This window comes from Triturus cristatus, chromosome 3_2, assembly GCF_964204655.1.
Source record: "Triturus cristatus chromosome 3_2, aTriCri1.1, whole genome shotgun sequence".
Classification (NCBI taxonomy): Eukaryota; Metazoa; Chordata; class Amphibia; order Caudata; family Salamandridae; genus Triturus; species Triturus cristatus.
This window is the reverse complement of record NC_140584.1, coordinates 978,576,284-978,593,593: the sequence shown is the minus strand read 5'-3', so window position 1 is coordinate 978,593,593 and position 17,310 is coordinate 978,576,284. Positions and strand designations below refer to the sequence as shown.

General features: G+C 42.7%; 1 protein-coding gene across 2 annotated transcripts in view; it reads left to right on the top strand.

Annotated features, from left to right (window-relative positions):
- DHX33 (DEAH-box helicase 33) overlaps positions 1-17,310 on the top strand; it is a 199,595-nt gene that overhangs the window by 155,118 nt on the left and 27,167 nt on the right. For both annotated transcript variants that reach the window (XM_085649563.1, XM_085649562.1), the window contains exons 8-9: positions 9,440-9,528; positions 10,959-11,086. In XM_085649563.1, coding sequence (XP_085505689.1) covers positions 9,440-9,528; positions 10,959-11,086 — 217 coding nt within the window. The remainder of the gene's footprint in view (positions 1-9,439; positions 9,529-10,958; positions 11,087-17,310) is intronic.

The following is a 17,310-nucleotide window of genomic DNA, read 5'->3' as shown; positions in this document are numbered from 1 at the left end:
TGATAACCTCCCATCTGGATTATGCTAATGGACTATATTTGGGCATTTCAGTGGGCTTGCTCCGTAGACTTCAGACTGTTCAGAATGCTGCGGTACGTCTGATCTGCGGGGTCCCACTACGTCATCACATCTCTCCCTTCTTAAAACAGCTTCACTGGTTGCCCTTTGCCAAGAGAATAGAATTTGAGGTTTTGATATTAGCCTTCCGGGCTTATCATGGAAAAGGGCCTCTTTATCTAAAGAGGAGACTACGTCCCTATCATCAAGCTAGACTCTTACGGTCCAATAACAAACACCTCTTTGTCATCCCCGGTTCTTAAAATCTAGAATGGGCGGCAAATCTGTTGAAGTGGGCGTCACACAATGTTGGAACAATCTTCCCCTTCACCTGATTCAGTCGGATCTTGAGTTCCTCAAGTCCCTGAAAACATGGCTATTTTGCCGCTCTGACTAATCTGGCACTCTCTTGACCCTGATCTGTGTACTTCAGCGCCGGGACACCTCGTTGGGGGTAGCTGTGTGCTTAACCCCTTCAGCGCGGCGCGGATTACCGCGCTGTGCTGAAGGGTTCTTGCGCGGGCGGGGCAGAGACGGATGTGGTTCCGTCACCCGCACAGCGCGACCGACGCGCGTGACGGAACCACTCCGTCACGCGCATCGAAGGGGTTAATAAAACTGTTTATTATTATTATGTTTCACTGTAAATATTGCACATCACTTCACCTTTGGGCACTGCGCCATCTGCACTTATTTTGTGTATATATTTTATACTTTAGCTATTTTTGAGAATAAATTAAGTGAAAATGTCAAGAGAGTTAAATTGATTGGTTAACAAAAGGCTCCCACAGAACCATTGTTTGTCACTTGCTCTTGTTTCAGGTTCCGTTTTTGTACAGAAGGGTCAGGTTCTCTGAACTGTTTTTACTATAACAGCCTCTCACCTACTGCACCAATTTTTGGGTTAGTTTAGCAGAGGTTATTGCCCCTTAGCCTATTAAAATCTTCATTTTTTAATGATGAAGGATTTTAATATGTGGTGGTATATATTGAACAATTGTGACACTAGGGATTTTTATCATGCCATGACAGCATTAAATTTAGGGCAACAAATTCTTTCACCTACACATGAAACAGTACATTTGATTGATCTAGTCTTCTCTGCAAATAATTTCATGACAGTTGGAACTCCTGTGAATTTGTTATGGTCCAATCACTACGGATACCATTTCGAAAAGATAGTAATATACCATTGTAAGTTAGATGGTACAGGGTAGGGCGTTGTTTAGTAAGACAGTTCTGGTCAGAGGTCACACAGGCCTCATTTACTAAGACCCTGTGCAGTCGCCCGATGCAGAGTAGGGATCACACTGGGGAGATCACCCAGTTTGTAACTAGTGTTGATGACGTGATCACATAAGCTCTAGATTTAAGGGGGCCAGTAAAAGTAAAATCCCAAAAAAGAAAGCCTCCATCTCCTCGTTGGTATTCCACAGAATTGATGACTGTAAATTTTAATGTAAATGGTGAATTACATATGCAGTGGAAGATGGAAAGGTCTACAATTTCGAATTGAAAACTTATTATAAAAAAAACTCTGCTGGCTGGCAATAAATGATTTTTACTCTAATAAAATCTTAGAGGCAGAGACCTCAGACCAAGAATACTTCAAAGTAGTATAAGATTTGCTTTTCCCCTCCTTCTCTAAATGGGAGATTGGACTACAGAGCTTAGTGAATCTTTTGTGGCGTAAGGGAAAAGATAAGCAATATTTGGATTTTTTTTTTGTTTTCTTTCCTCCAGTGAGAGCATTTAGACGATGAACTTTTGGATGGCTGCCCTACACCCCATTCGATATTATCATGCCTGGAACCACTACAGTTTAATACAGTGAAACCCTTCTACTACCAATAAAGTCTGGTTCTCCATTAGAACCTTGCCCCGCTATTTGGTATCATCCGGCGGTGGATTCTTTAGTGCCAATTATTACAGATTTGTGTAATCGATCAGCTCAGCAGTCTGCCCCCACAATGGTAGAATGTTCAGAGTTAACTAATTTTAAAAACCATCAACAAACCCGCTTAAGCAGTCAAGCTACAGGCCTATCTCGAAAGTACCTTATGTCACAAAAATATTTGAATAAAATATTGATAGATGATTGAAAAAACATTTAGAGATAAACAAAGTGCTTGATAATACACAAGTAAATGTCCGACCACTCGACTGTACTGAGACCACTCTGGTGTCCATTTTGGATGACATGAAGATGCTATTAGATGACGGATGCAGCATGGCCTTTGATCCTGTTGGAACTTAGTGCTGCGTTGGATACGGTGTCATATAGTGTTGTGCGCCAAAGACTGCAGGTGGTTGGAGTGCTAAGTAAAACCCTAGAGTGGTTCTCTTCATCCTTATTCAATCATTCTTAAGTGATGAGAATGGCAAATATTTCCTCTAATAAAAGACAACTGTTGTGTTGGGTGCACCAAGGTGGTATTTTTAGCCCTACCTTCTTTAATATATGGCTCTCCCTCTGCTTCATTGATTAATAGAAAATGCGGTCTAGCACTTGAGTTACATGCTGACGATACCTAAATTGTTGTCTCAGGATGGATGTATCTGAAGCTGCCTCAAATTTGCATGATTGTTTTGCTGCAGTGATGAAATGGATGCATGTCAATGCTCTGAAGCTAAATGGTGATAAGGTGGAGTTGTTATGTTTTGGAAAGTTGATTATCACCAATGCACCAAATTGGTGACCCTCTGATTTAGTGTCTGAAGCTAGAAATTTGGCGATGCTGATTGACAATATTCTTACTATGGATTAACAAATAAATGACGTTTCAGCTTCCTCCTTATATTTACGTATGCTGGTTAAAGTACTCCCATTTATTCATAAACCGACTCATAAAGAGGTAGTCCAAGCCACTATTGTGCTTGGACTGTTGTAATGCTTTATATTTGGGGCTACCATCTATGGCGATAGGCAGCTTACCGAAAGGCAAAATTGGGCCGCTATTTTGTTGGCACAAGTTAAGGGTAATGAGTCAGTTGAAATCTGCATTGCTACCTTTTGGCAGAAGAATCCAATGCAGAATTGCTTTTATGTCTCATAGGCCTTCTACAAGGTAGGTTCTGAAATTATAGCAGGTAAAGTTCAGATCTACTCTCTGGGCTGAGCTTTACCATCTGCTAATGCTTTTCTGTTCACTGTCCCCCGAATAAGCGTGGCCTGCAAAGGGGGAAAATCTTTCTCCTTTTTGTCCCCAAACTATGAAACAGCCCCTCCCACTTCATTTAAGGGGGAATGCCATCATTTTGAGAGAGGTTTTAAGACATGGTTGTTTAATTAAACGGATTGATGTTTTCTGTCTGGTAGCGCCAAGACGCCTTTGTTAGGGTAATGGTGGGGCTCTATAAAAATTATTTCATCATCATCCTCATTTGACTGTTGGTGCCAGCAAACTCACACTTCAGGTAATCATGCAGCCTTCTTTAATATTTACATTTATAGATAAATGTAGAAAAGTCCTCACTGACACCACTTCACCCTTTTTTTGGGGAGTGGCATTCACTCCAGTTGATATAGTTCAGTATAATTTGGAGAGGATAGAAACAGCACTATAAACGTAAGCATTTGCTTTATCTTCTGGCCCAAATGCATCATGTGTACATCTGCACTTTAGACCGAGGGCATTATCCTCCATTTGATGCTTATGGGAGCAGTGGAATCCATTCTAAAGAACTCAATTCAATAAGGTAGTGGTGGCTTAGAAGTTGCAGGTCAATTTGTAACAGTGAGCCAAAGTAGAAAATCTGTTGAAAAGTCAGCCCTTTCCCTTCAGGCTACTCATGACAGTTGTTATGGATGGATCTCTGGTCTAATAGGGATTAAATCTTTAAGAATATTCCATCAGTAGTTTGGGTAAACTTTGAAGATATAGTATTGGGCCTTGGTCAAAGACATTGAGTTGACCACAAGCCACCAGCCTTGACTGGGTAGAGATAAACAAGTTTGCAATCGCCATCAAATTGAAATGCTCTCTGTTTTGCTTTCTTTCATTTTACAATGAGGGCAGATGTCTTTTATTCCAATGGTCACTTAGAGTCCATTGCTTTGTGTAACAGTAAATCAAAAAAATCTACAAAAGATCAGAACGGACAAAGCAATTCTCTGTAGAGAGTCCAGGCAACCCTCATTGGTTTACAGAGGCAAAAATAATAATGCTAAATGCTCTCTTTTGTGATGGTGTGGACAAGCAGTGTATGCTTATCAGAGGTAGTGCTTAGCATTTGTTGTACTCACAGAGGAAATAAACGAGAGACACACTCAAGAATAAATCTGATGCCAATTTAGAAAATTGTTGTATTTTATAGAAATATTGATACCAAGAATTTCACAGGTAAGTAAACAGTTCACTTAACTGCATCTTTACGCAGCAATGTTTCCTAGAAAAGGAATAAGTTGGGGTACTTGGGTGCAGAATGGATAGTTAGGCTGGGCTGTGTGCGTCCTTGGTCCTTGCCTGTTGAGGGTGCAGAAATCGGGGCCTCTGCAGGTCTCTTCGGTGCTGACGTCCTTCTGCAGCAGCTCTGTCTCGGTGCCTTTAAACTTCTGACTGCACTTACACAGGCCTTGGTTGCTGCAAAGGGGTTCTGTAGCCCAGGTATTGTTGCTAACTGACTCAGGCCGGTCCTGGTGTCCTTTCACTCAGTGGAGGGGGACAGATCCTACCTTCCATAGCACAGGTACCTCTTCTTGAGGGAGCTGCTGTGCGGGGTGGCTGGGGAAAGGCAACATGATAAACCAGACTCTGCTTCATTGATGCCTTTCGACTGCAGGGAAGTAGCTCCTCTACTCTTTCTGGCAATTTGCGAAGGGCTGACAGTCTATCAGGGTTCTTTGTAGTTACTCAGCTGCAGGAACCGTCACTTGGTCATGATTGTCGGGCTTGTGGAGGCAGGCAGGGTTTGGCACCAAAGGTCCACAGCAGTCTTCTGTTCTCATTGTCTTCCGGCTCTTCTATGTCTTCTTCATCTGGATCCGTCGAATCAGAGTTCCTGGCATCAGGGGTGCCTCCTAAATATTCAATTTAGGGGTGTAAAGGGTAGTGACAAGTAATAACCAATCGGCTGCTTACCTTTAGGGCGACTTCACTCCCTATATGACCATTTCCTGTGGGAAGTGAGCATAACCCTCACCCAGAGAGCCTAAGTCCACCACAAACCTAGATGGTGGAATTCTAAGTTTTGTGTTTACGTCAGATCGCTCACCTTAGGGGTGGAACTAGCCTGATAGGAAACATGCTTCCTGACTAGCCAATTTCCCCGCCTGTCCTAGTGCCAAATAGGCCTGTGGCAGGGGTGGCATTTCTCCTATCTGTGGAACCTGTGGGTCACATATCAAAGGCGGCAGAGGCTGTTTATGCCTCATGCCTTGTTATGGTGATTACTTAGCCATACTGCTTGGAGGAGGTGACAATCCCTGCAGCCAGAGCAGCCTTTGTTTCTGCCTTCAAAGAGCGTGAGCTCTCACAAGCGGTAAGAAACCTGTCTGTGGAGTCAGAATGGTCTACACCAGTCAGCTAGTACACTAGTGGTCAGTAGGTCTTCACGGGGCACCTCTAAGGTCCCCTCTGGGTGCATGTATCAATAAATCCATCACTGGAATCAGTGTGGGTTTCTTAATACAAGCTGTTTGATACCAAACATCTCTAGTTTCAGTGAAGCCATCATGTAGCTGGGGAACTCTTAATTACCAGAGTCTAGCACATGTACTTAAGATGGCTTCCCTGTTCACTCGTAATATCTAAGGATCGACTTAGACATCACGGGGCATATCTGGTCACGCAGATATGTCCACGTATGTTGTATAATGCACCTTGCCTTAGGGATGTAAGGCCTGCTGTAAGAGTGACTTACCTGTACTGCATGCAGTGTCTGCAGGCATTGCACTTAGTCGCTGTGCCATGTTTTGTCTTCACTTTTCTATGCTCCATGTCACACAGCCTGCAATGGCAGTTTGCATGAGAGTGCTGAGGGGTCCCTTGGGGTGGAGCAATACACGCTGCTGCCCTTAGGGACCCTTTTTAGTCTCCTTGCCCTAGGTACCAAGGCTACCATCTACTAGGGACTTACGGGGGTGCTAAAGGTATTGCCAATTTGGGGAACAATTGTATAGTTTTAGGGAAAGATCTGGCACTGGGGACCTGAATAGTTGGAACCCAGTGCACTTCTGTCAAAATTGCATCAAATACCAGGCGAAAAGTGGGGGTGACGATGTCAAAAATGGGCACTTTCCTAAAATGATAAACCTCACGACATATACAATGCCTGATTAATTAAAAGCACGGTTAGCTGCGAGGAGACCTTTCACGATAATCATAAATTTCTTTCACCTGTTCCTATGCAGACTGATGTTTGAGGAATGACTTGAATACTCTATGGACAGAAGTGAAATATGGATCACCGTTTTCTTCAAGATGAGCAAAGGAAGAGCTCAACGTTGTTGTTCCTTCCTAAAGTAGTCACAAGTCCACATTGGTCACAATATTACACTTTCCTCATCTTTTATGCCACTTCACCCATCCAAGGACGATGAATAGCTGCAAAGGCTTGATGCACAAATGATAACTAAGCTTCTCTAGTGCTAAGATTAAAACAATCTGGTTGGAGAACCAGTTGTTTGTTGGTTTTGGGAAAGCAGTTCTGCTTTGGCTCAGGATGAGCTTACCTCATGCTTGGGAGATTGGCCACAAGTGGTATGGCTGCAACGTTTTTGGCCAAGGTAGTTCTTGTACTTGATATTCGGGAGGCAGCAGCTTAGTCTTTTTAGCATATAAGTAAGAAGCATGGTGTGCTGCTATCTCACTTATCGTTATTGACCGGTCCTCCTGGAAGAGCACTGCTGTGAAATGAATAGAAAGTAATTTTTTTTGCTTAGATGCAATAACCAGATGTTTGTACGATACAGGGATTGAAACATGTTGACTCTGCTTACATCAGGTGAGTAATATCTATTTTTATTAATGGAGAAGGTATGATGCCAAGAATGAAACTATAAAGATTTGCTTAATCGCTCTCTTGGGCTTGTGTTTGACAGCTGTACAGTATTGAGATGGCACAGTTTGCGACCTACCTCATTAATATTTATGAGGTAGGTCGAATTGCGAGTCCCTAGGGATCCGTAAATTGCGAACTGACCTATTAATACACAAGTCAGTTTATGAATTACCACACTGGTCACAAAAATACTGATCATAAAATACCTATATTTTGCAACCAGTTCTAAGTACATGTGGCTCTAAGTCGCAAAAGGAGAAGTCTTATCTCTTCATGTTGGTTTTGAGGTTAATCCTTCAGACCCGTAGTCCCTTTCTTCCTACAATAACATTTGCAACAGTCCTGGTGCAGGCAGACAACACAGTTGCTATGAAGAATCTCTACAAGAAAGAATGTGTGATGTACAGGGTCTTGTTGAGGGAATCTGAAATATTCTTTCACTATCTGGTAGCCAGAAAAAGATGATCATAGCAGTCTGACCAGCAGTAATCCAGACAGTCATGGTGGATATATGTATGGGTTAACCTCAGTGTGGCCACTGTGCAAATTGTATCATTTGCAATAGTTCATTGCAAAGCAAAAAACCTTGCTTGTGTTTAAACTGTGAAAGCAGCACTTTAAGCAATTGCAAACATATATGGTATTCGGCTGCCTGGATTCTGATTCCAAAGAAAAGACACAAGCGAGCCTCTTAAATGAAAATATTTCATGATTCGTCTAGTTGTTTATCTTTGCTTTCTAACCACTTGAAACTTGCTGTTCCATGCAAGTGTGTAGGGATATTAAATAAAATCCCCTAAGGAGAAGGACTTGCTTGTAATTCTAGTTGTCCACAATTCATAACCAACCCGTCCACCCCATCCACCTCCCCTAGAACGCCTGGAACTCTAATGAGCACATTTAGCCTACGCTGCACTAGAGATTCTGCCTGCCACTCTGCTTTAGTTTCTTTCCTTTTAGTTTTAAAAGGAAGAATTAGGGTTACGAGAAGTAACCTTTCCTTCCCTGTATGTGGTTCTATTCTGTCTGCCAGGGATAGTCCTGGAAACCCACTAAAGGTGGTCTGTGTGAGAAAGATTTCACATTGTCACTGGTTTCTCTTCGTTATCACATGCAGAATAATAAAAAAAATCCTGTGAAGGATTTTTCTTAAATGCGAAATGAAGCAAAAACATCTGCCTCAGTAACACCATATTAATTAATATGACACTTGTGAATTCTCTTGTAGCCAGGAGCATTTTAGTTATAAAGTAACCCTTAACAAATGAACCAAATTCCATCATTTGTTCTGATTTTAATTCTGTGCTTAACAAGTGGTTCCCATGTAGTTCATTTAGAGCCATTGAATAAACATGTGGAAACACTTGCTTTATGAAATCGTGCAAAAACCTTTTTAGTGTACGTTTCCTGAGGGACTTTAATTGGCTGAAGAATTTTACTGGAAAGTTTCATTTTCTAAAAAGAAGTGTAGAAATCTCATTTAAACATGGTTGATCCATATGGCTAAATTCACTAAGCAAGTGTTTTAGTTAGACAGGTACTTTTAGCGTATAAAAGGGCAAATAAAAGGTTTGCCCTCCTTTAAAAGACCATCTATCTCTGTCCCTGCCTGTTGATGTGAATCACAAACTGTGATCTAGGTTAATATTTTTGGAACTGTATGATTGGATGTAGCCATGAGATGTATTATCAACAGTGATCCAGGAGTGCGGCAGGCATGTGCGCCTGCTGTTTGTGTACCAGGGCACTTTGGTATTGCAAAGGGGGTCGCAAATGTTTGTAGGGTACTTGATGAAACACTGATCCTGCCAGTACACTTGTAACACTGATACTAGCTTTCCCTCATTTGCCTGGAGTCGAGGGGCCACGCAAATGAGAAAACATTTCGCTTGTGCACCCACACCATATAAATCCATTCACTCGCTGCACTCAGCCTACAGTTGGATGCAGGTTGCTATATGTACAGACAAACCATTAGTGAAAGACGGACTGTTTGTTTGAAGCTGGCAGTCTGCCTTGGACTAATGCCCTGCCCCTTGGCAGTCACGTGTTTGCAGCACATTCATGGTGATGGGGGCACTGACCTGATCTGTAGAGGCCAGGGCAGTGTACCATATTTGTACTATGGGCCCTGGTGTGTATCTATTGAGCAGAACACTCCTATATGATGATGAGCACACCATATCCTGATAATTGAAAGATCCTCGGAATCTGTAGCGTTCAATAAATTTACAAGTTTCTTATCTGTAAGGATTCGAATAATGTATCTTTCATTGTTATCCTGGTAAAAACAGATCTAGAGAAAAGTGATGTCCGCTTTTTGTTTATGCTTTAAAAAATGCCCCAAGGAAATTTTACAATGTGCACATCCTTTTTTCAGATGTAACCTAGCCAGTGTGTTGTTGCAGCTCCTAGCCATACGAATTCCAAATATCCTCAAGTTTGACTTCATGTCCAAACCATCTCCAGGTGAGCTTATGCGCAAGTGTAAGGATAGAGGGTATGAAGGTCTGTGTTTATAATGGTGATGCATGTGAGTTTTTATTGGATCTAAAAATGTTCTTGAACGTGGATTATTGTGTAGCTTTATCCTTTAGGACAGGCTGTGGGGTGTTATCACTTTTTTGAAAAAAGGTTCTGGTTAGGGTGTGTATCTACGTTTCAAAGTATCCTGGAGCTTTTGTATCTGAGGATAGACATGCTCCTGAATACTCTATACGTGTACACACCAGTGCATTCTTGTGTGCATGCTAAAATCTGTACCTAGTCCTGAACACTGCTCTGCAAACAACATGTAGTTATTAAACTAAATATATCTATCTACCTTTTCCTGTATCTGTTTGCTTGCATCTTCATTCAATTTCATAAATGCTTTAATATCTCCACTTATGTGCAGGGTTCCGGAACACTTGTAAAGTTGATTTTTTTTCTAAAATTTTCTTGGAGCATAAAGCATTTTCACACAAATTTGAATTCTAACGGGTTTTCATATGAATCAAACTCTCCTTTCTCCCTGTTTACTTTTCTAGCTAAAAGATCAGTTTACACTCTACATGTGAAAGGAGCCCTTCCACATTAACTTGTCAGAACCAAAGTTATTAGAAAAACAAAGCAGCTGTTTAAATATGCTGCTATTTGCACAGACCTAGCAACAGTCAAGCGATATTCATAATGTGTAACTTTGTTACCAAAAGGCCACCAGTCTCTTTTGGAATAGGTCTAGCAGCTATTCAATTTGAGGTGCACAGTATCAAGTTGCTTTGCTTAGTAGTGATCAAATTAATGGCATTTTCTGGAAGTCACATGTTCATATATTTGCTGGCTTTAAAGCAGACATGCAAGTGGTCAGGCTGCTCTGCAGGATCTTTTTAATTTGCAGTTTACTATCTTTTCTCCTATATTACCAGTCCTCCTATCTTCCCTACTACCATGTGCTAGTAATAAGCATGTCTTGTTTTTAGTGACTATTAGTGAAGATCACATGATAATGAAGGAATAGGTTCTTACTCTTTATCCTAGTTCGCCATCATGAGGGTCTACATTAAATATATTAATGAACAATCTTCTCTGGCAAAAACTGAGACTATGTACACATTTCCACTAATGGAGGCACAATTCACTGAGTATGTCCAGTGGATGGTCAGATTTATTGCATTTGTACACGCAGCAGCATGGTTCATGTTTCAATAATATGGAAAGACTCTGTTGTCATCAGGGCGCCGTCAACACTTCTCAAAAGTACCTGCAAAAAATGTTCTCCAACAAAGAATCACACTTTGTGTTTTTTTTTCTTTTAAATGGATCGCACTATGAAAGCCGCTTTACGGACGCTACTTTTAATTTTTTATAAACTTCTTATTTAGACCCAAAATAAGTATTTTGACTAATCTTTGTGACAGATGCCATTCGAGCAGCCATTGAGCAGTTGAGCCTGTTAGGTGCTGTGGAACAGAAGGAGGATCAAATCCTTCTCACCTCTCTGGGAAGAAAGATGGCAGCGTTCCCCTTGGATCCAAGATTCTCAAAGGTAATGGTTTCATTGAACAATTGTTGAAGTTGTTACTACAGCAGAAATATGACTGTAATAAGGCCTTATTGTCACTCCATTTATTTCAATGGAGTCTAAAACCTATGGAGAGAGTTCTTCACAGTACTTCTCCGCTGTCATGTTGCTTTCTGTGCACTCTCTGCATTCTCTATAAAGTGTTAGTGCTTCTAGGACATCTGTGGCCACTGAGAGTGAAAAGGAACATGACGGGAGGAACAAGAGGAATGGTGACCGGTGCAGTGGGAGGTATGGGTACAATGAATGGGTTGAAGCATGACCGATGAGAGACATAAATTGAGGGTAGGAAATTATCATAGTGTGAAAAGCATGAAAGTGCCCAGAAAATAACTCAACCGTGGGTAAAGCTGCAAAGTTTACAAAACATGAAAGCACAGTGAGTGGATAGGACTGGAAAGAGTCTGTCAAGGGGCAGGGAAGAAGCTGGGTATGAGCAAGTCTGGTAAAAAAATAAAAAGGGGGCAGACTGAGGTATGATTGAGGAGGTATAGCAAGATAAGCCTGGTGGCATGGTTGGGAGATTCGATCCATCCAACTTCCTGCTGTGCAGTGGCCTCCATGCCTTGAAATGGTCAGTCTCAGTGTAGAGTATCATTGGTAAGCCCATTGGTTGATGGCTTTTGATTGGGGTCGGTTGGGTGCTAAAGGTCAAGGAGGATGTACCATGTATTTGACCACAAGAAAAAACCATAGAGGAGTTTGGATGATATTTTTGGAAGCAGGAGGCTTGAAACTAAAAGATTGTTTAGCCGCTGTGAACCTTTTTCACATCCACTCCAAATGTGTTGTGTCATTCTGGTGGCTTTGAATACCCCTGAAAAAGAAGCACAAACCTGTTTGAAATGTTTGTGAATGTCTTTAAGAATTTATTTTCAGCTGTGCAACTAATTCTGGCAGTCATTCATACTTCCTGACCTAGTACTCCATAAACTGTAACTTTGTGTTGGAGGTTTGTGTGCTGTAGATACACATACTTTGCATACTCCTGCCATCTAGTGTTGGGTCCGGATGTTTGCAATTTGTTTTTCTTCGAAGAAGTCTTTCCAGTCATGAGGTAAGGTGACTCCTCCTTTCGTTGATAGTGCGCATGGGCATCGACTCCATTGTTAAATTGTTTTTTTCCGCCATCGGGTTCGAATATGTATTGCTGCACTCCGGTTCGAAAACCATTCTTCGTGTTCCCCCTCGGTGCGCAATCCACTCTAACCTCACCGGTATTTGTTTCCGTTCGCCATTCCCCGCATATCAAATCGCTCCACAAACTCCATTTTCGATCGAAAACCTCATGGGTGGCCGTCGGACCTTGCCGTGTTGGGCCAGCCTGCTGCCGATGGAACAGACTACATTCTAATTCTGTCCTTGGTGCCACGCCAAGTACCCTCGCACCGACCTGCATCAAGTTTGTAACGTGTGCCTCTCTCCGGAGCACAAGGAGGAAGACTGCGACGCTTTTAAGTCGTTTCGGTCGAAGAAGACTCGTACGCGATCGTCTGGCTCGACGACGAGAGATGCAGCACCAAAGCATCCAACACACTCCGGATATCTTCGGGGAAGAATCCGACCAAGAAGAGGTCGAAGCGTCTGCCGAAGAAGAAGAGGTCCTCTGTTACAGAGTCCGATTCCAAGCTCAAAATCGATCTGGTGTCCGAAGATGTGCCTCCGGGACATGGTGCTGTGAGTACCAAATACCCCTTGCCCCCTAAATCCTCTTCCAAAACTTGGCAAAAAGGTCGGCACCGAGACAATGTTTCCAGTGCCCCGCCTCTTGGCTCGGCACCAAAACAAACAGTCAAACCTTCCAGCTCAGGACAGAGTCGCCGAAATTACCTTCGGACCCGAAATCATCAGGCTCCAAACACAAATCTGGTTCAGAGCCGAAACCCTCTGCTTCGAAACACAAACATGCTTTGGAGCCGAAACCCGCAGATTCAAAACACTAACACGATTCTGAGCTGAAACATTCTAAAGACAAGTCGATTTTGACACCGAAATCCAAGGACAATGTTCTTGAGCATCCAGAAACAATTTTAGACGTTCTTCAGGCCACATTGGATCACAAACAAAAAAAAAAATATTAAACCTGATGCTAGACATATTTTGGCTAAAAATCCAGCAAAACACAGGTTTCCTGCAGAGGACACATCTGATGAAATTCCCTTAAAGAAGGAGGAGGATATGGCTAGTAGACCTGTTTATCTTGCCCCCACAACCCTCTTCACCTCCACCATCTTCTCCACAGTTAATAATTGAAGATCCATTACACATAACACCTCAAGGATCTCCACATACAGATCCAGATGTGCATCAGGATGATTATACTCATTTGCCTGCAGACCCATGGAATGATTTCACATTGCCCCTCCAGTAGACAATGAGCCAGACCTTTATCCTGCAAAACGATCTCCACCAGATGATTATATGGCTTATCGACAGCTCCTTGCCAGAGCAGCAGAGTATCATGGGGTACCATTACATAAAGAATCATCCTGAACTCTGGGGAATTACCCATTGACCTAACATGTTGGGACCTTTACCTGCTCCGGTCCCGAATGTTAAGAACCTGGGTGTTAACCATTGACAACAACCTCTCCCTCAGAGATCAGGTGTCGGGAGTCACCGCAACTTGCTTTGCGGTTCTCAAGTGGCTAAAAAAATCCTCTGGTTAATTCCACCTGCTGCCCAGAGAACCGTAATGCAGACATTGGTGATTGGTGACTATGGCAATGTATTGCACCTGGGCGCTGATAAAGCCGTCTGTCCACCATTTACAGCTCATACAAAATGCAGCTGCCCATCTTCATTTTTGGCTGCCTCGCCATGCCTCCGTCTTTGCTCCATCAACTCCACTGGCTCAAGGTGAGCAAACACGTTGAGTTTAAGGCTTTATGCTACATGTTCCAAGCTAAACATGGTACCCACTCGACAGTTGAGATTAGCCAGTATTTCTCGATTTCTTTTTTTTTTTTTTTGGTTCCCATAGTCCGGGTCACTCGTATGAGAGGCTGCTTGTTCTCCTACCTTGGCCCCAAACGGTGGAATTCTCGTCCTTTGAAACGTAGGATGTGTCAGTCGCTTTTCGTAAGAAACTATAGACCTTCCTTTACAATCAAGTATAATCCTCACTGTACTATTATCTGCAACCTTGGCTTGCACATTGTCCTGCGCCACGAAACCCCATTTGGTAGCTGCACACTTTTTAAAAATCTTTTAGGACTTTCTATTTGAAACACTTGAGTGCACACATAGGTCAATTCAAATACTATGCTTAAAGGCATTATTAGACATGCAGATGATATTTTTAAAGACCCTGTCAGAGCACGTATTTTAACTCCAAGGGTAGATAAAAAATATATACCCTTACCATCATATCCTGTTTATTAAGGCGCAATTACCTTTTGACTCCCTACTAGTAGTGTCCAATGCTGGCAAAAGAGCTAACTCGCAAACCTCTGGGGATGCACCTCTCCCAGATAAAGAATCCAAACTTATAGGTGCCTCTTTAAAACAAGTAGCTGTTCAAGCGGCTAACCACTGGCATATCGCAAACACACAGGGCCTACTAGCTAGGTACGACAGGGCACACTGGGATCAGATGGAGTAACTACTCAAAAATATCCCAGACGAACCCAAAAATAAGGCACAGCAGTTAGTTGAAGAGGGAAACTCATCTCTAACTCCTCAATAAGATGTGCTTTAGACGCCGCTGACACTGCAGCTAGGAAGATCTATACCAGCATTCTCCTTAGAAGGCATGCATGGCTTAGGATCTTGGGGTTTAAGCCTGAGGTTCAACAGTCCATTTTGAACACCCCCTTTGACAAGGAACACCTGTTTCCATATGGTAACGCTTCAACAGGTTCTTCCTCTCCTACAGCTTGATTTTTTGTCCACAATGGACTCAAAAGACACATATTTTCACATTCCCATTCATCCAGCTCATCGCAAATATCTCAGATTTGTGATAGCAGGCAAACACTATGAGTTCAAAGTACTTCCATTCGGAGTAACTACTGCTCCCAGGGTATTAACAAAATGCCTAGCAGTGGTAAAAGCTCATTTCAGAAGGCAACAAATGAATGTCTTCCCCTACCTAGACACCAAAAGTGTCTTCAAAACACTCTACACCTACTTCACTAACCGAGTTTCACGGTCAACATTCAAAAGTCTCACCTACAGTCTTTGCAGATATAATCTTATCTAGGAGCCACTATCAACACTCACACGACTCTAGTCTCCTCCAATGCAGCCAAAATTTCCAATATTCAAACTCTATTGCTGCAGTTCCAAACCAACCATATCTTGCCAGCCAGGACTTTCATGCGCCTACTGGGAATGATGGCTTCATGCATTGCAATAGTACCTCATGCAAGACTACAAATGTGTCAATTACAAGAATACTTAGCACGTCGGTGGAATCAGTCACAGGGTCAATTACAGATCTAGTGTTGGTAGACCGCCGCACCCATCGCTCTCTGCAGTAATGGAACCCACAAAATGTATCAAAAGTGCGGCCTTTCATCGATCCTGTTCTACAAGTCATGCTAACATCAGACACATACATCAGACACATGATTTGATTTGATCTATAGTTTATAAAGCGCTTGAATCACCCCTCACGGGGTCTCTCCGTGCTATGACCTTGCTTTTGTCGGCCAGGGAAAGGGACCAATTAGAACAGCGCCGTCTTAAGAAGCCTCCGGAACTGCAGGTGATCGGCACACTCCTGCAGCTGGATGGGTAGTTGGTTCCAGTAGGTCGGGGCTAAATGGAAGAACGCTTTACCTCCCTGCCGGTATTTTTTGCAGCGTGCAACCACAAGAAGGGATTTGGACCCAGATCGAAGTGCCCTTAAAACGGATCCGCTTGTGCACTGGGAGCCAATGCAAGCTCTGCAAGAGGGAAAGGAAAGAGGTGCGGGAGGGAGCATTGGAGATCAGCCGGGCTGCGGTATTTTGGACCACCTGTAGTCTGTTTAATGACGCTTCATTCGCTGAGATCAGCAGAGCGTTGCAATAATCCAGGTGACTTAAATACTAGTGTCTGGATAAGGGTTTTCCAAGTGGACAGGTGAAGGAAGGGAAATACCCTTTGCAGAAGGCTTAGGACATGGAAGCAGGCACCGGTGGTGGTAGAGGCCTGTTCCTTCAATAACAACTTCTGGTCTAGGCGTGCCCCCAAGTTTTTTACCATGGTCTTGGGGGTAGGTGTGGATCCTAGCTCCTCTGGCCACCAGCTCAGGGACCATCTCAGAGATGCGTCGCCAAACAGCATAATTTCAGTTTTTCCCGCATTAGGCTGGAGAAAATTCTTACCTTCTGAGAAGATGGACTGAGCGTTGGGGTTATTTTTATCTCACCGGTTGGGGTGCACATATCCATCATTACACAATCAAAGGTCTCAGTAACGGCAAACACAGACGTCACTGATTTTTGGTAGCTCCCACATGGGCCCGTCAACCGCGGTACACCACACTGTTAGAGCTCTCAGTAGTTCAACATCAAAAGCTACATCTCACCTCCAGTCTCCTCACTCAGAACCATGGAGAAATCAAGCATCCAAACCCCAAGGAGCTCAACTTCGCGATTTGGCTCCTGAATTTATAGAGTTTTGGTATTTAAATTTACCACCAGACTTCATGACTATTCTGAAAGAAGCAAGAAAACCTACTACCAGAACTTGCTGTGCCGCAAAATAGAAACAATTCGTTGTTTACTGCAATAAAAACAAAATTATATGCTTCTATTCAGAACATTCTGTTACCTTTTTAAACCTACAGCAATGTGGGCTAGCCTACACGACTATTAGGTTACACCTTGCACCAGTAGCTGCGTATTTGCAAAACAGACAACATTTGTCTTTGTTCAGAGTTCCTGTCACTAAAGCATTTATGGAGGACTTAAAAAGAGTTATACCACCAGGAATTTCACTGGCAGTGTGGAATCTTAATATTGTACTTACAAGACTTATGGGTCCACCCTTTAAAACGTTACACAAGTGTCTTTTACAATTTCTCTCTTGCAAGGTTGCATTCCTCATTGCAATCACTTTATTAAGGAGAGTTAGTGAGCTACATGCTTTAACTTTGGAAGAACCCTTCTTTCAGCTCCATAAAGATAAGGTAATTCTTCGCACCAATCCCAAATTCCTTCCCAAAGTGGTTTCTGCTTTCCATATGAACCAATCAG